Below are 20,453 nucleotides of genomic sequence, written 5' to 3' on the forward strand. Positions count from 1 at the left end.
GTTACCAACTAGATGACCCTGTAGAAAGATCCAATACATGACACACTGATGTAGTTCATATATATGACAGATGTGTGGATCACGGGAACTGCCAAGTTGTTGCTCTAACACACTGTGTATAACACCCTGTGCATTGCAAACCACCTGACAGCTGATGGAATGTAAACCTTTTCATATAATATAGTAAATGTATATTACATATGTATTATGTATATTATATATTATCATATTACATGCTATGTGGATCAGGCAATGTGCTTGTAGTCAATGACTCCCAGGATCTCAGAACTGGGCTATGATGTAGAATGCCTGTGTGGTGGTGGTCCTCTCTTGTACTATCGGCGGGAAGCACATCTGCTCCTCCACGGGCATCAAACATCAAATCTAGGAACTGGTGCAGTATTCATAAAGCATATGCCTGCAGAATTCTTAACATGTCCCCAGCTGCACCTTGGAAGGTCCCTAGAGCAGAAATGGTTAATGCTACACAAACCTTTATGTCCACTGGAAAACATTCCTCAAATTCCCTGTGAGAATGGCCCCAGTCAACCAGATCCACTATAATATCTCTGTTCACATGGCAGCGATCAACTATGTCCCAGTCATGAATGTGATGGCACATCAGTGACTGACAGACCCCTTTGTATGATACAGAGGGCAGTGGCATGCACCACAGTGGACACTGGCACCCAAAGCAGCTACTAACATATTTTGTGTGCCTGAAGTAGACACCATTTCTAGCATCATTGCTTAAGAGATAATCCTTTTCACTAAGAAATGCCAGTGTACAGAAAACCTGACCTCTGCAGCTCATCACACTATTTTTATCCATTTTTAAATTGTGTTGCCAGGTTTTTTGTCATCTTTTGCATATGCAGTAGCTCTCATTAGCATGTCGATGTTCTGTTTCTTATTGTTATATGGTCATTTGTGTGTGATATATACCATGCTGCTTTCCATGGTGCATAGTCACTCCAAACATGTCACTGAATCAGCTCCTTCTTGCACACAGGCAGTCACCACTCTACTTTGTGTAGTGCAGTTCTCTTTTCTAAATACCATCCTTTGCACTGTGTTTTGCTTTTGTTTTAGTTTAAGTACTTTTTTATGTTATGAAAGGCGCTTGAATAAATAAAAATGTGAAAGCTGAAACATTGTCATCCACAATTCAATGAAGTGTCTTGTTTAAAGCAGATTGCTGCATTTCTGACCAGGTCGACCCAATTTTTCTAGACTAAACTTCCTAAATCAAGCTTTAAAACATTTCTATTAACCTTATTTAGAATAATTTTCCTTACAATTTTTATTTCTAATGATTTTTCTTGCTCTTTTTTTACAGTCAGATACAAGATTCCTGCCAGCTTCTTCACTACTAATGCTTCCCTAAGTTCGTTGGTCCAGGCTATAGATGGCCTACCCCCACATTTGTTAGACACACCTGAGGCATTCAACATGCATCCTACTCCTGACGTAAGTTGCATCCAGTACTAATCTTTCATGACTTTTAACATGTAGTTGTTAGATCTGAGCATCAGAATTGTAACATATTTTCCAATTTAAATTTCAAATACCTGGTTTCTAAACGGAATAAGAAGGAGGGGGAAGTCCTCCAATGATAGTGAATTTTCTTCCCCCTGCTGTTTTATTTCCATCTATATGAGCACAGTGGTGGTACAGCATGGTTAGTAAGTGCATTTTTGCTACGTTTTTGGCAGACTCCATTAATCCCCAGATTATGTTTACATTCTGCAATATAAGCATTTGTTCTCTGATACACCAGGATGTACTTCATTAGTAGCACACAAAATGGGGTGACTCATTGATTATTTGACCATGTTTTATATGGTATGGAGAAAAAGGAACAACAAGACTTTAAAGCCTTGGCAATGGGCTGTGCACTTTCTTCCCAAAAGTGTGTGATCTGAGACTTAGTACATACACGTAAGTGGGGGTGTAAGTGCCAAATTCCCCACATGTCGGTGCCGGAGGTCTTGTATCTTCTGCAAAAATATTTTATTGTTAAGTTATAACAGGTTGTGATTTTTCAGTTGCTGACCTTTTCTCCACCAGCATAATGACCAGAGGAGGTGGATGATCAGTGAGGTCTAGTACTGTACGTGTCAATAAAGTCCACAAAATACCAGCCACTCAGCTACAAACATATAAGCAGGAAATGCACACTATGGAAGAAATGGGCATCAGACAAGAGTTGTATAGTGAATAGGCATCATCTCTTGTGACTGTAGAAAAGAAAATGGGAAATTATTGTGATTTAGACTTGTAGCATTAAATACAAATATTTCTTTAATAAAATTACCAATTTCCACATACTGAAGATGCTAACTAAGAAGGAAAGTTTTTGACAAGAATTTAATTTTTTGGGCAGTTCCATTTTTGTAGGATGCCCTTCCATTTACCTATCAAGAATTTATTATTTATTTTTATTTTATTTTACATTTGTTTACCGGGAAAGTCCGTCTGGACACATGTCCATTTTCAGTGGGGGCCTGGGGAGGAAAGCTCAAGGTTAACATAGAATACACACAAGAAATTAAATTCATACAGATAATACAAACAAGAAACTCTAAGAATAAAGTTAATACTAACTATGCATCCAGGTATACTAAAATCAGTTGCACGATCAATAAGAGATTAAGTTTACATACTGTTTCCAGTAAAATACAATCGTATGAGTCTACAATCAAGGACATAACAATATACATCTTAGCCTATAAGTATGTGATATGATTTCAATGTTTGATTAAATTGGAGGTAGGTTTCTAAATTGGTAGAGGAGGGATTAGATGAGAGATGGGTAGTAGAATGTAAGAAGAGAAGAGTAGGTGCTTAGTTACTTGTCAGCCGGGTGTTGTGCATGGACATATCCATTTACTAAGTAGATGTTCTTTTAGGGCTGGTTTGAATAAAGAATGGGGTATTAGGGAGGTAATAGTGGATGGTAGAACAGTCCAGTGTTTACCTATGAAGTTAGAAAAAGAGGGTGTCACCAGCCTGATTTTTGGTTGTGTTAGATTGAATGAGGTTTCTGTTTGTGGAGCGGAGAGGTCTGGCAGGGGCATAGGGTTGTAGAAGGGTTTGTAAGGCAGGTACTTTTTCAGGTTCAGTGTGGATTTTGTGGGCCAATAATAGTTGTGTGTAGTTTAGTAGTTGTGGGAGTTCCACCCAACTGAGTTGCCTGCGTGCAATGCAGTGATGAGATCTAGCCGGTGAATTTATAGCAAATCTTGCTATTTTATTGTAACAGATTTCAAGTTTTTGAAGGTCTGTTTTCCTAAGGTTAATGAGAATGGGTGCTGCATATAATAGGGGAGAAAGAAGGTGGGTTTGTGCTATGGCAATTCTAGTGTTCTTTGTGAAGAAGTGTTTGTTTCTGTGGAGGGTACTAAGTTTTTTGTGTACTTTTTTTATTGTCTGTGCAATGTGGATATTATATCTTTTATCATCAATTTCTATTCCTAGTAATTTAGTGTGTTGTGCGGGGGTTATGCAGATGTTATTGTGGGAGGTAATTTGGAAAGTGTTAGGGAAATGAGGATATTTGGGAGGGGAGATTACTAACAGTTTGGTTTTTTTGGAAGGTTTAATATTAATTTAGCATTTGTTAGCCAGGACTCAACATCTTGAAATGTCTTCTGGGTTAGTTTTTGCAGTTCAGGTAGGGATGGTGCAGAACAGATCACAGTTGGGGGAGGTTGGCATAATGGTTAAGGTGTTTACCTTACAGACACAAGGTGCAGGGTTTGATTCTCACTTGGGGAAATTCGCTAGGCTTAAAAATGGCCCACAAGGGCAGTTAGCCTGGTACTAAACTATGAACTATGAACTATGAAGTTGAGTCGTCTGCATACTGGATGAGAGATGCATGAGAGGTGGCGAGATGAAGATTATTAGTGAATAAAGAGAAAAGGAGTGGGCCTAAAATGGAGCCTTGGGGCACACCAAGTTCAACAGGTAATAAGGGGGATAGGGTCTGTTGCCAAGAGACTGCTTGTTGCCGTCCTGTAAGATAATCGTTGAACCATGCCAAGGTGGAGTTACAGAAGTGAAGGTCAGAGAGGGTGTTAAGAAAGTGGGTATGGGAGACCATATAAAATGCTTTTGTGAGGTCCAGGAAGATGGAAGAAATATATAGATTATTACTCTTGTGGAGATTTATGATGTTAGTAAATTACATTGGTGCAGTTATTGTGCTATGGAAAGGCCTAAAACCATGCTGGGTGTTGGTTAGGAGTTTATTAATTTAGCAGATAGTTAGAGACTTGTTTGCGTATCACTCTTTCTAGAATTTTAGAAAGTGGTGATAATATTGCTATTGGTCGGTAGTTGTTTATTTCTGTAGATGGGCCGCCTTTATGGAGAGGAATGATATAGGCTGTTTTCCAGATGGGAGGGACCTGTTGTTCAGCTATTGATCTGTTGATTAATATAGATATAAGGTATGCAATGGCATCTGTTGTTAGTTTTAAGTATTCTGAGGGTAAGTTGTCAGCAGCAAGTGTTGTTGGTTTTAGTTTTTTTAGGAGTTTTTTAATGGTATCTGTTGCGACTGGTTGGAGTGAAAAGGTAGATGTTATAGCAGGTGAGGGGAGTGGGGAATTGCTAGCTGCTGGAGTTTGTTTTCTTACTAGGTCAAGAATGGTTTCTGTAAAATATTTGTTAAATTGAGTGGTTGTATTTTCTGTATTATTAGTGGTGGGGGGGGGGGTGCCTGTTTTACCTGGGTTAAGGATATTATTTATTGAGGACCAGAATTTTTGTGGGTGTCTGTGAAATTTGTCATGTATGTTGGTGCAGTAATTCACCTTATCTTGTTTTATTTGTTTTTTTGCTTTGTTCCTAAGTTCATGGTAAGTCTGAAATGTGAGTTGGGTTCCGTTTGATTTGTAGGTCGACCATGCTTTGTCTCTAAGCCTAAGAAGATTTAGTGTTTCTTTTCTTAACCAAGGGGCATATTTAGATTTAACACGTATAGTTCTAATTGGTACTTGAGCGTCTAGAATGGAGAGGAAAGTAGTGTTTAAACGTTTTTCTGCATTCTGCAGTGGTAGGATTTTTAGAGGTGTCCAGTCACAATGTTTGAGGATGTCTGGAAGTTTGCAGGGGTTCAGTTGTTTTTTATTTCTTATTTGTAGTAGTTTGGGTTGCTTGGATAGTATTGTTTTCTTACAGATCAGATAAGTAGGAGAGTGATCACTGAGGCTGTCTGGTAGACAACTTGAGAGGGGGTAAAGTGCTGGTCTGTTAGTTAACATCCAGTCTAGGATGGAATGTCTATCTGAATTTTTGTTGATTCTAGTTGTACCCTGGATAAGTTGAGTGAACCCATGAAGATTAATGTGATGTTTGGGCTGTAGGGAGTTACATTCTGCCCAGTCTATATTAAGATCTCCTATTTAAGTGTTTCTTGAGGTAGGTTATTGCTACACCATTGTAGTAAGTTTTCTAAGTCTGAGCTATTATCTCCTGGTGGCACGTAAAGTCCTATGATATATATGGTTTTGTGGAGGTTGATTTTTAATTTGGAGTACAATATTTCAGCATTTTTAATGTCTAAGGGTTTATCAAGTAGGCTTTCCAGGGAGAGGTAGTTTTTATAAAGTAGAGCTACACCACTGCCTTTTTTGTTTATTCTGTCAGAGCGTATTATGTTATAGCCTGGGGGTAGAATTTCATCACTGTTGGTCTTGGGTTTTAACCAGGTTTTTGTGAGTAGAGCAATTTCAGGGGTGTACTGAGCTAAAGTGGCATGGAGCTCATGGATTTTATTGTTTATGCTTCTGATACTTATATTTAGTATTAGTAAATCTGATTTGTCAGTTGTGGGAATGGTTGATGTGAGGTTATGATTTATTTGGACAGAAGGGAGTGGTGTTGAGGTTGGATGATTGTTGGTTGGCCCTGGGTTTGGGTGAATGTCCCCACTCAGGAATAACTTAGATACTGCTTGGATTACATATTTTAGATATTTGTTGGAGTTAATATCATGTTTTAGGGAGATTTTGGTTGAGTTTTGGTAGTGAGGCTTAGTTATTTTGGCTAGGGTAAAGGTTGAATAGTTAAAGGTAGAGCTAGCTATGTAAACGTTAGTTGGTTTGAAGGCGATAGGGTGAATATATGAGGTGGAGTGGCATGAGGGGGGATTGGTAGGGGTTGAGTGGAAGGATGTGGAGATTGTGGCAGTTGTTAGGAAATTCAATAGGACCACTAGAGAGAGTGAGTGGTATTTTGATTTATATAGTGACTGATATGAGAAGAGTTTCAAAGGATTAGAAGAATGTTTAGAGCTCCTCATTTTGGGGTGTCAGGACTAAATAGTGATTTAGAGAAAGGAAAGTTATAAGGGAGATGTGTAAGGGAGATCTTGTCTTGCAAAGGTTGGATTGTTTCAAGAGAAGAGATGGTTTTGGTGAGTATTGAGGATAGATGCAAGAGATGCAGTGGAGGTGGGGCTTATGGGAGGAGTTATAATTAGCAGAGTCAGGAGATAGACATAGAATTTAAATGAGAAAGTAAAGGGGAACAGGATTTGGTGGTGGCTATGAGGAAGGCTGAGTTTGATTGGAAGAGGATTGTCTTTAGGGGTATAAACCTGGGGAGTGCAGGGGTAGGGTAGGGGAGCAGAGTGGAGCCTGAGTGAAGCGAAGGCAGAACGGAGCGGGCTACAACTCAGTTCTCAAAAAACAATATGAGAAACAGTTTGCAGGTAAGGAAATTAAGGTACACGTATAGAGTACTTTTCTATGTTCTAGTCTGCTTTTTATTTTCTAATCTACTAAAAAGCTAATTTGTTAAAAAAACAATGCTAGTCAAGAGGGTGGTAAGGGGGAGGGGGCTAATTCCAATTGTAACGTTGATAGTGCCAAACAGCTGCCATTCTGGGTGTAGCAAGTGGTAACAGAGTTACTTATTGCTAGCTCGTTTAAAAAAAACTTGTTAAATAAATGTAGCAGAGCCACAGGTATATATATACCAAATCAGGAGCTTAGCAGCAGATGATGGGTGTTTAAACATACAGGGTTATCCTGTGTTATCTCAGGTTGCTGCCTTATTTCAGTTCCATTCAGTTGTCTTTGTATGGATAGCAATTTAGCGCTGATAGGACCTTGTGGGCACGGGTTGCTTTATGAATGTCTGGGACTGTTTTTCAAAGGAAAAAAAGTTAAAAAACAGAGTAACTATGTAGAAAGGAGTGGGGAAGCAAGCAAGCATTGAATAAGGCAGAGAGTTTAGGTACTGTGTGATACAGTTAGCAAACACATACCTTTAGGGAGCATAAAGTTGTTTTTTGTTTAAATAATTTGTTTAACTGTTGTAGGCTACACACTAAAGTGATAGCCTTTTCCGATCGTTTGTAGTCGTTTAAAGCTGTTTTAAGTGTATTTTTACTGTTTTTGCCTTATCTTTTCAAAAAAAAAAAAAACCAAAAAATTCATTGCTTTCCGCCTTTCTAAGCTAGTATAGTCCAGTTTTTAGGCTAGTGCTGAATTCAGGGCTGTGATACTAGTTTCTGAGTTGCCCATACCTTACTTGGATAGAAGGAAGTTTCTCTGTTCACCTGTGAGAGAGGGGAGCTTTGAGCAACCTATCTGTCCCTGGAGGAGTGATTCCAGCCCAGAAGTTAGAACTTTATTGGCCATTTTGGGCTAATTTCTATCTCTTTCATTTCCCTTCTATAACAACTGCGTTTGCACGGTTTTGCCACAGGGCAGCGCAGGTTAGCTACGGTTAAATTACTCCCGGCTCCACTAAGTCTCCTCTTCAGTTTTTCCCTTGAAACTAGTCTAACTCTCAACCTAAGCCCTCAAAAGGCATCCTACAGCCCAGCACTTGCTCAGACCTAATAGCAAGCACTAATATACCCTGACACTGATTTCCCAGCAGGGCAAGGCTCTTTATTCACTCCTCACCAACGAAGTGACTAAGCAGCCCACCCTACTATTCAGGCATGACCAAAGGGCAGTTTCAGGTGTACTCTCCAGTCCAGCTGGTGAATCTGGGTATCCTGAGACAATGTTACAACTGCCTCATGGACACAGACAACCCTCTCCTCCTACCACAAAACACTAACATATGCGAGAGATGCAATTATACAACCAAACTGGAAGCTAAGCTGTCTCCACCCAAGACTGGAAGAGACAGTCAAGAGGAGAAGGTTAACACTTGCACCACACCTCCAGCCGCACACAGACCTACTAAAACAGCATGGGCAAAAAATTCACATAAATACACAAAATCATACTTGGAGGCTCTAAATAAAAACCTGAAAAGCATCAGAGACCTCCAAAGCAGATAACCAAACAACCTGCACCTCCCATCACAAACCAGACAACACATAAAACACAAAATCAGTGTGCTGCACAATCACAGCCCTTAAGGCGAAATAACATACCTAACACACTAGTAATAGGTGACTCTATAGTCAGGCACACTGATATACCACTCACTAGGCTGGACAAGCAGAAGGTTGCTGTTAGCTGCCTGTCGGGAAACAGAATCCGCCACATAACACAAGCACTCAGGTCACTCCAGAACAAGTACAAATATGACTCTGTCATTGTTCATGTTGGTGTGAATGACCTGAGATGTACCTCCCTGGACTACATGAAAAGAGACATGGAAGAGCTCTCTGATCATGTAGCCCAGGCAGGTATGAACCTGACCCTGAGTAGTATCCTGCCTCACCAAGAATGATACCTCAGTATAAAGAAAAAATGATCAATTTCAGCAATTGGCTAAGCTTCTGGTGTCATTCAACAGGGATCCAGTGTCTGTCAGCCTGGGACGACATGCTCAACAAGCCTCATTGCTTCGCAAGAAACGGCTTGCACCTGTCACCCCTAGGCTTTCGAATACTGGCCAAGGCTCTTGCTGCCCCCATAATGCCTTTTTTAGGCAAGGCTCAAAAGTCAAACCCACCTCTGTAAACAGCACAATTAACAAAAAACTGAGGGTTATGCTACTCAGCACCAGAAATTTAAATCTCAAAATGCACGTGCCCAAAGCACTCCGCAGTATGGAGAATGTCGACATCTGTGCAGTAACTGAAACCTGGTTCAAGGCTCCAGAGAGCACCCCAGCACTACCGGGCTACAAATCATACCACACATTTCGGCCACAGATCATGGACCGAAACACAAAAGGAGGGGTGTATCCATATTCATCAAGGATACCTACACCTCCAGGTTAGTGGCGTAGCATGATAACTCTGAGATCATCCATGTGCAACTAACATTGGGCAAATCTGCAATGCAAATTGTGGCCTGCTACAGCTCACCCTCCATGACCCAGGACCACCATTCCACCTTTCCGAAGACACTGGAAAACATAAAGGTCCTACCGAACACACTGATATTGGGCAACTTCAATTACCCTACCATTCACTGGGAAAAACTACTCGAGTACAAACTCCCAGGCCCAGCACTTCCTGGAATAAATCAACTCAAATGCCCTGGATCAGCTGGCAAACTCCCCTACCAGAGGTGAAAACATATTGGACCTGGTCATCACCAACATGGGTGACAGGTGTTCCACACCGGAGGTCAACCCATCACTGGTTAGATCAGACCATAAACAAATCACTCTGAATGTCCACACTCCACCACCACCCCCAACTAAGGAAACCACAGTAAAAAACTTTTCTAAAGCAAACTTCACCTTACTCAAGACAGAGGTGGTAAGTTTCACAGCCCCCACTTTAAAGGATAATGCTGCGCAAGATGCAGAAACCTTTACAAATGCACTCTATGAGCAGCTACAAGGATGCATGGATTGTGCCATCCCTAGCAAAACCAAGACTCACTCCTCTAAGAGAAGGAAACCAGTTTGTTGATCCTCTGCCATAAACAGGCTATACAATAGAAGGAGGAAACTAGTTCAGAAAAAAAGCAAATCCCAAGAAGGAAAGACATCCCTGATCAGTATCAGTAAGAAACTAAGGTGCTTCATGAAATCATCCAAGGCTAACTTCGAAAGAAAAATAGCCAAGGATTCAAAAGATAACCACAAAGCCTTCTTTAGCTATGTTAAGAATCTAAGTGGCAACTCGCAGATATGCACTAAACTAGTGGAAAATAGCATAAAATATACTGAACCTACTGATATTGCCAACATCCTGGCAGATAGATTCAGTGCAAACTTCAGCCCCCCCCCCCCCCACCTCCAAAAGGGCCCACAACAAGACCGGAAAAGTGTAGTGTCTCAAAAATCACAGACGCACAGGTGGAAACAGCCCTTTCAAAAGCCAAAAACACAGCGTCAGTGGGACCAGATGGTGTCCCAGGCTGCGTCTTGTACAAACTACAGAACAAACTAACGCCCTACCTAAACACGCTGTTCAACCTCAGCCTCTCCACAGGCTACATGCTCATAGAATGGTGCACAGCAACGGTTATTCCTCTCCACAAAGAAGGGGCCACAACTGACCCTGGTAACTATCGCCCCATAAGTCTGATTAGCCTGGTCTGCAAGGTTATGGAGCGCATCATCATGGAACTCATTAACAAAGACATTGGGAACATCCAAACACTTGATCCGACCCAGTTAGGCTTTGTTATGAGCAGATCATGCCTACTAAACCTGGTTGACTTCTTCGAGACAGTCACCAAGGCCATAGACGAGGAAAAGGTTATTCACACAGCCTACCTTGACCTTGCCAAAGCCTTCGACACCATTCCCCACTCGGATATTACAGAAAAACTCACCAGACTGAACATAAACCCCTACGTCATGTGATGGGTTGCCAACTGGCTTACAGACAGAACTCACACGGTAAGAATAGCGGGCTCCAGGTCTGACTCTAAACCAGTCACAAGTGGTGTCCCGCAAGGCTCGGTCCTGGAACCCCTACTGTTCAGCATATACTTCTCAGAAGTACAGGCAAACACAGAACGACTATGGCTAATCATGTTCACCGATGACTGCAAGCTGGGAGCCATAATTGACTCTCCGGCTGACACGGACATCCTCCAAAAGAGCCTTACTGAGACGGACACCTGGTGTCAAAGTCATGGCCTCAAGCTAAATGCCAAAAAATGCATAGTCTCCCCATATGGGAAAAACAAAACACCCATGAATTACCACATAGGTGTCAGCCCCCTTAATACAGAAGAGGTAATAAGAAATCTGGAGACCCAAGTAGATAGTAATCTCTCCTTTGACAATGATATTGCCAAAGTAGTTAGGAAATCCTTCTCTGTGGCCCATCTAATTACTAAAGGATTTGTATCTAGAAATAAAGAGGTTATAGTGCCCCTCTACTCGTCACTCATTAGACCCATGATAGAGTATAATGCCCCATTTGGGATGTACCTCACAAGACACTTCCAACAGCTGGAATGACCACAAAAGTACCTCACCAAGAGGATTACTGGCTTCAAACATATGTCCTATGCAGCCCGACTGAAAAAACTCCGGCTGTACTCAGTGACATATCGCTTACTCAGAGGTAATCTCTGTCTGACTTACAAAGCCATGTCCAGCTCAGACTTGATGGACATGCTCCACCTAAAGAAATCCAAGTCACTGCGAGCCACATGCTCTAGTGAGCTAAACCTCACCACAACAATAAATAGAACATGCTGGAGGGACAGATTCCTGTCACAGAGACTCCCCATGCTTTGGAACAAAATTCCAAACTACATCAGGCAGAGCCCCTTACTAACATTCTTCAAGAGGAACCTTGACGAGTGGATGGGTAACAGAAAATGCACCCCTGGGATAACTTCATTGGCTCTGCTTGACAGAGGATCAGTTAATTAATCTATGGGGCAGCGAAAGCTGACATACTCTGGCTAGGCTTATAAATGCCGTCGGGCAGATAGCCTAGTACCTACCTATGAACCTGTGAAACTATATCATATAGCTATCAAGTGGTTCACTATGCAGTTCTAATAAAGCTGATACCGTCCCATCTAGTCTCTTAATTTGAAACACTCTAATAAAGCCAATACTTTTTCCCTTCTAGACTCGATTATAAAACACTCCAATACAGCCAATACATTTCCCTTTTATACTCTTAATATAAAACAATTATCGTGTTGTCAGTTCTAAAAATATGTTGTACAATTCTATATGAACAGTGCATTTACTGTTCTGGAGTTCATTGCTTAATCGCAACAGTTTGGCTGTGGAGTTACTTCAACATGCTGTGTGTTAATAATCTAATAAATCTGTACATAACCATACAGGTAGAAACACTCCTAAGCTGTGGGTAGTTTTATACAATAATACAATGTCGGCTATAGGTTTAACTATTAGAAGCACCACAACTGAGCTCCAGCAGTACAGTAATTAACAGTGCGCACCATACACATGGCGAGATCCACTAGCGCCACAGTAATTTCCAACCTCCGAGACTATGCTTTGTGGGGTTTAAGTGTACACGCACAGAAATTGTATTTAAAGTATATCTAGGTTGTTGATAAGAGCCACAAGAGCTTTACAAATCTAACAAAGCCAATTAATCAACATTAGTCTCAAGGACTTTGCACTTGTAATGTTTCCAGGTTACTAACAAGAGTCACAGAAATTTTACAAATTTAACATAGCCAACCCACTATTCTGAGCAACACACGCTAACCTATGTTACAGTACAAGCATGTGTCACAAATATGCGCAGTTTGTCTTCCACAATAGTTCCTTGTATCAGCTATAGTAAATACTGAAAGTAAGACACGTAATTCTGACCATATAGCTAGCATGTTCTAAGCAAACAGTTTATACAGTCATAACTTGGTCGTGGTAAGCTTTAGACATATGTGTGTTTGTTCAGAATAACTAAAGTATCACATTACTACTATGAGCAGGTAAAAGTAAAGGCGTAACACGTTTGGTAAATATGCTGGAAAAGCAAAAGGAAAATACCAAAGTTCAGCAATTGTAAAGTTACAAGATTCTTACTGTGAGGATGCTATCACCACAGTACGCGCAGCTGTTGTGGCAATTCAAAGATGGGGCCAGGGGTTTAAAAAAGCTCTGGCAGGCCACTACTGGATGTGGGATGGGAGGGGAGGATTAATAGCCAATTAGGAAGGTTACCACGGGGAATGGCCAATTAGAGAGGTAATAGTAAATGGAGTCACAACCCGGTTCTCAAAAAACAATCTGAGAAACAGTTTGCAGGTAAGGAAGTTAAGGTACACGTATAGAGTACTTTTCTATGTTCTAGTCTGCTTTGTATTTTCTAGTCTACTAAAAAAGCTAATTTGTAAAATAAAAACAATGCTAGTCAAGAAGGTGGTGGGGGGGGCTAATACTAATTGTAACGTTGATAGTGAAAAACAGCTGCCATTCTGGGTGTAGCAAGAGGTAACAGAGTTACTTATTGCTAGCTCGTTTAAAAAAAAGTTGTTAAATAAATGTAGCAGAGCCACAGGTATATATACAAAATCAGGAGCTTAGCAGCAGATGATGGGTGTTTAAACATACAGGGTTATCCTGTGTTATCTCAGGTTGCTGCCTTATTTCAGTTCCATTCAGTTGTCTTTGTATGGATAGCGATTTAACACTGATAGGACCTTACGGGCACGGGCTGCTTTATGAATGTCTGGGACTGTTTTAAGGGTTATCCTGTGTTATCTCAGGTTGCTGCCTTATTTCAGTTCCATTCAGTTGTCTTTGTATGGATAGCGATTTAGCGCTGATAGGACCTTGCGGGCACGGGCTGCTTTATGAATGTCTGGGACTGTTTTATGTGAGGATGCTCTCGCCACAGTACTCGCAGCTGTGTGTATTGATTGATAAGTTGTTAGAAAGTGGAAAATGTTTGCAATGGACAGACAGACATGATGACAATGGATTCAGTGATTCAACATAAGATTATGCACAACATTTATAGAGTTAATACTCGGATACCTGGAGGAGTTACTCCAAAAAAGTCACCTAGAGAATTTCAACCTAGATTAAGATACATTTAGATGTAATAGTCTGAAACTGATTTTTTTTGTTTTGAAATCAGGTGAAGTGGAATATATCTAAAATTACCCCGTACAGCCTAATAAGAAAGACATTATAGGACTGTGAACACTGTGATATACTATTGAAGATTTAACCTACATTTGGCCACATTACTAACACAAAAAATGGGCCTACTGAAATTGAAGAGGCCCAGGATTTCATGGAACAGTGATAGTGAGGAATGTTTCAAGAAAATATAATCATCATTAACCCCGTTTTCCAACTTTCTCATGGAGTTGGGGTGTCATATCATCTGTCGCCTTGTCTCTCAATTCAGTGCGGCCTTTCAACTTTATGTTTTGTATGTCTGTCTGTCTGTCAGTCACAGATCATCTCTCATGCAGTCTATCCATCTCTTTACTGGATGTCCTCATTTCCTCTTGCCTTCTTCTTGTCTCTCACAAGTTTCTTCACCAAGGCTTCTTCTGTTTCCTGCACATGTGCCTGAACCACCGTAAACTGTTCTCTTTGACTTTCTCTGCAGCTGAAACTATTTTGCCTTCTGGTTTTATGTCATCTTTCCTTCATTTGTCCCACACTTTGCATCCTACATCTTCATCTCTAACACCTCTAGCTTCCTCAACTGCTCAGCTTTAACTGCCCAGGTTTTGTGTCACACAGAACTAATGGTTGCGCCAATGTTTTGTACACCATATTTTTCAGCTTCTTCGGCATTCGTCTAACAAACACTACCCCTGACATTCTGTGACAGTAGGCTGCAGACCCTCTGATTCTGTCTTTGACCTCCTCATTCAGACTTCCCTTCACCTCAAACATCCCTCCTTGATACCTGAAACTGTTAACCTGTTCCACTATTTTCCCCTTCTCCACCTTTCTAATGCATCCTAATCCTAACCTTGCTCCTGCCCTCAACCTTAAATGTATAGCTTACCTTAAAAAAAATTTCTGAAGCAGTACCACTACACAAGCTCAGAGACACATGCACTCACTCACACACACACAGATACACACACACACACACACACACACACACACACACACACACACACACACACACACACACACACAGACATACAGCATACACTTACCTGCATCGACAAAACTGTCATCCACTCAAGTGAACATTCAATAATTCAACCATTCACTTAAAAACATTGGCTTCAGCTTTCTTCAACAAAATTAGTTTAATGAAAGTGCTGGTAACTATATATATATATATATATATATATATATATATATATATTTATAGGCTTGCCTCTAGTGCAGAAGGCCATTGGTTCTATTGCCACACCAGATGACTGCATTAATTTTACAATGCTGACACTGCAGTAAAGCATAACGAGGGAGCTGTATTCCTGAGTGTGCCATCCTTTACATACAATATTAAAGTGAGGCCCCCATCTCCCCGAGTTGGTGGTAGCACAGGCAGATGTAAAAGATCCCTGGGTACTTATCACAAAGAGAAGGGGTCCTTTATTTACTTACAAATATTTACACATGTACAAATATATAGATATACAAATATAGTTATACATATTCATTATTTCCTTTACAATCATACCAAAATTTTTATCCCCATTAGACCGCCACTCCTTTCTCCATAACCACCATCTGATTTTACTTAATATTGTTGCTAAAATCCATTTACCATTAAACATAAAAGCAAAACACAGAAGTATAGCTAGGCAGGCAAAAACAGTCCACATCAACTGGTCTTCACAACAATAAGATACTTGAAATAAGGCAGTCTTCACTTCACCAAGAGTACAAACTTCGATTTATTGGACAAATGGTTAAACTCGGCAAGCGCTTTCACCCTCGTGGGCTTCTTCAAGCCAAAACGCTTTACATTCATTTAAAAACCTTATAAATGTTTAAAATAGTGACATTATATCCTGTGAGGTTATTACATAGCCTAAAATTAATTAAAACTATTCATTAGCGGACCGGAGTTCTGCTGTGGCAACCTCTAACCGAGAAAAGCCGAAAGAGACACACACACACACACACACACATCTCTATAAGTACAGAAATCTAAGTAATTCAGCTAAAAAACATAATCAACATTATCTCACAAATACTTCATGCTTTATAATGCTAACTGCATGAACTCATAAAATAGTCAAAAAAAAATATATATATATATATATATATATATATATATATACATATAATTGTCCATAGCTTAGACTTTTAAACCTTCAACTTCCTGCCTTTCAGCATAGGTCTCAAGGGAACTCTATCATTTAGTCCAGGCTTCCTATCTGCTCTTAACCTAATAATCCATCTCATCTCACATTGTTCTGTATAATTCATAACATCCCCTCCTCTTAATGTAGGTATATTAACCTGTATAACCAAAAACTTAAACTTATGTTGTTCTGACATTTCTAGGGTATGCTTTGAGAGGGCATTTTTGGTTGATTTGATACGGATATTATACTGGTGTTCCCTAATTCTATCTTTAAGTCTTCTATCAGTTTTGCCCACATAAAATGCTGGGGAAAACATACACTGAGCTAAATAGACAATGTGTTCTGTATCGCATGTAGCCATAGCATTAAACCTAAAACATTGCTGGCTGATGGGATGTACAAAAGATGCATTACTATCTATCATGCAACAAAAATTACATTTCTGACATGGTTTAGTGCAACCAGACAGGGTATGGTGTTGCTGACTACTATTTCTATCAGAGTAACAAAGTAGTCTATGAAGGTTCATATGATTTTTATATATGAACTTAGGGGAATCCTCCACTATATGATGAAGTTGTGGATCAACTGTAAGGATGTCCCAGTACTTAAAATAAATATTTCTAATTTCATTGACATCCTGTGTATAATATATTGAAACCTTAGTTCCACTATTATACCCTAACGTATCAATTAGAATATTATTTCCATCATTCACTTCTTCTACTCTGCTCATAAAATAAGGGGATGCTCTATTTTTCCTAAGTGTTTCTACCCCTTCAAAGCCTTCACTAATTTCTCTTTGGCTATAGGCTCTATTAACTGATGATTAAGGTTAGACAATTCATTATGAAATCCTACTTCAATGGGATTAAGATGAGAAACCCTCATAGCTTGTCCTCTCACAATATTCCTAAATACAAACTTAGGGTTCATGCTTGTTCTATGTAGTAATGAATTCCTATAACATGATTTTCTAAAAACACCTGTATTCAATAAACCACTAGGGAGTCTTTCTACATACACATCCAAAAAAGAAACTAAGGTCAGTGATGCATTCATTGTGAATTTCAAATAGGGGGTTAACATATTAACTTCTTCTAAAAAATCCCTTAATTCTCTTTCACTGGCTGTCCACACCAGGAAAAGATTGTCCACAAAACGTGTATAAAACTTCACAAACTTCTTAAAACTATTTAGTTCAAATAATCTATACCTTTCCCAATCAGCCAATAATTTATTCTTTCATTCCATATATAACTCATATGATGCAAAATAACTTTTTATCTATTCTTTTAACATATTATTTACTTCTGTTCTTATATCTATATTTAATCATATCCATGTTTCTTTTAGCCACTTCTTTTATATCTTCAGATATCTTCTTTATATAGTTTTCCCCATAACTTTTTTACTCTTTTAAATTTCAAAAACACATGTTCCATAGTTTCTTCTTCTTGATAATGTAAACATATTCTATCACTTTTCTTTTTATATTGCATATTTCCATTTACTGGTAATTTATCTATTAGCAGTCTCCACAAAAAAAATATTGACATTGTACTTTCTGATTACATCATTTGCTTCTTATTTTAGAGCTTTGATTTTTACTTAGCAATGTTTTGTCATTATATTCCTATACCACACTTTTCTATCTTTTCCTATACTATGAATTTTTATTTCCCACAGAATTATTTTTTCTTTGTAGCATTCAGTTTCTTCATTTATACACTCCTTTTCTCTTTTACTATTTTTTACCATACCCAAAATATATCATACTTATATTTATGCAGTTTTGATACTAATCTCTCATCTTTTTCATTTATCTACTATACCACTTTATAAATATTTAATGAAGCAGTATATAACACTAGGTTTATTAATCTTAAACCTCTTTATTTACTTATAAAACTCCTATTTTTATTGGGTTTAATCTAGAACCTCATATAAATAAAAAAAATCTGCAATAATTCCTTTTCAAATACTGTTGGCAACATAAATACACTTGCTAAGTATGTTACTTTCCCATCAGTACTGAATTTATCAAATCGGCGTTTTTTGAATGATGATTTATACTGTCCAGAAAAGACAGGTATGTTTTATTTCTTCTCTTATTTTTTTCCACTGAATTCTATTTACATCTTTATTCATAACTTTTATACCTAACACTAAAATTTAAATCATTGTAAAACATATACCTGCTATCTTTACTACATCATTTAAACCTTTATTTTTCTCTTTATTTAAAGCCATCCATATCACTCTAGACACATTTGTGCAAATTATTACTTCTTTGATCCAAATTTTGTTTTTTGCAATTATTATAATGTCATCTGCATATGTTAACAGAACTAGAATTTTTAACCCGTCAGGTGTTATGTACTTTGCCTCCTTAATTTTGTAATTTATTTCACATACTATTACATGCATAATTAATGCAAAGAGCATACATCTTATTGAACATCCCTGTTGTACATCACTCTTCATATGTACCTCTTCATTTAACCAGCCATTTACAAGTATTTATATTTTATGACTACTATATGTTGATATACATAACTTCCTAACTTTCTCACTTATGCATCCATAGATTAGGTTCATAGACTGCTACTAGGCTAACTGCCCTTGTGGGCAGTTATGACCCTAGCCAATTAATCCATTTTAGTGTCAAACCCTGCACCGTATGTCTGCAAGGTAAACACCTTAACCATTATGCTAACCTCCCACTCACTAGAGTTTTCACTGGAAGGTAAACACCTTAACCATTATGCTAACCTCCCACTCACTAGAGTTTTCACTGGGTGATACCTTAAACCTCGAGTAATAGAGGCCCATGGGCTATATCAAAATGATCCCTTAAGGGCATCAAGTGTTTCAGTAATACAACTTCTGAATATCCATGGCTTTTTAATGTCCATGAGTTTTCAGTTTTTCTTTTTTTTTTTAAGTCTTTGTGGATACATTCAGGCCAATAAAGCCAACCCCCCCCCCAGCTGTGAGCATGCATATTTCTACCTTCTCCTGACCTCATCAGTAAAGCATATGTGGAATGTTTATATTATATTCTTCCACTATTACCCATAAGATTTCATGTGCAGTTGTATCCCATCCCTTATTAAGGTTTCCTATCATGATTTTTGATTCATAATATCATCCACAATTTCTCCATCATTAATAATTCTTGACAGCCCTTCTCCTTTATAGTATATTTGTAGTAATTTTGTGTGTGTGTGTGTGTGTGTGTGTGTGTGTGTGTGTGTGTGTGTGTGTGTGTGTGTGTGTGACGCAGAGTGTGTGTGTGTGTGTGTGTGTGTGTGTGTGTGTGTGTATATATATATATATATATATACACACACACACACACACACACACACACACACGCACACATTTTCCATAATATTTTCTATTTTTGTTTCATATCTCTTTTGTATTATTTTCATAAAGATCTCATGATCATTATTATTCAGTGCCATTGTTCTCCAGTTTTTAATTGCCTTCTATCTTCTTTCTTCTGTATGAGTTTAAATATTCCACTACATAATTCTTTATGCAAAAAAACCTTCATTTAACCATTCTTTTAAAATCTTTCAAAATATTTTTTTTGCCAGTCCCTTAAATTTTTACATATTTCATACCCTATTCCATCTGGTCCTGCAGCTGAATCTATATTTACTTGTCATAATATGTTATCTAGCTCAATTAAAGAAATCTCATTTCCCAAATTTTATTCTCTTTTTCTGTCAACTTTTTCTTATTTTCCTGTTTTTTTCACTACCTTCATTTTTCTTTAATCATTTCTTGTGCATATTGTACTACACTATTTATGATCTTTTCCTGAGTTCTTTCTATTTCTCCTTTTACATTTTTTTATTTCTCTCATTACACTACCATCTACCTTTACCAATCTGCTTAAGTTACTCAATACTTCTCCTTTTCCTTGTAAAATATATTTGCTTATATAACAATTCATGCATTTTTCTTGATTTCTTTCATAATGTTTTTTTCTTTGTCAAAGTACTTTCTATTCTTGTTTTAAATCTTCCAATGCATCATTACATGTTCTTTTATATTTCTTTGTCTGCTTTTCTCACATCATGTTCTCACTGTAAGCAACATTGTTTGTTTTCCTTAAATATCATCTACTATTCAGACCAGTTTTTATAAAATGTTCTCATAGTAATATGATCTTTCCTTAACTGCATTTTTAATCTCTTAACTTCTTCATTCCATACTTTGTCACTTATCCTTTTTATTCCTTTGCCTATTTCTATATATTCCTTGTTTTCCTTTATCTGTATCCATATTGCAAGATGACCAGAAAAT

General features: G+C 38.4%; 1 protein-coding gene across 1 annotated transcript in view; it reads left to right on the forward strand.

Moving 5' to 3' along the window:
- LOC122814238 (dynein axonemal heavy chain 5-like) overlaps positions 1-20,453 on the forward strand; it is a 3,525,594-nt gene that overhangs the window by 3,272,293 nt on the left and 232,848 nt on the right. The window contains exon 105 of the mRNA XM_044086840.1: positions 1,340-1,470. Within this exon, the coding sequence (XP_043942775.1) occupies positions 1,340-1,470 (131 nt within the window). The remainder of the gene's footprint in view (positions 1-1,339; positions 1,471-20,453) is intronic.

Source organism: Protopterus annectens, chromosome 1.part1 (assembly GCF_019279795.1).
Source record: "Protopterus annectens isolate FY-2018-M chromosome 1.part1, PAN1.0, whole genome shotgun sequence".
Taxonomy (NCBI): domain Eukaryota; kingdom Metazoa; phylum Chordata; order Ceratodontiformes; family Protopteridae; genus Protopterus; species Protopterus annectens.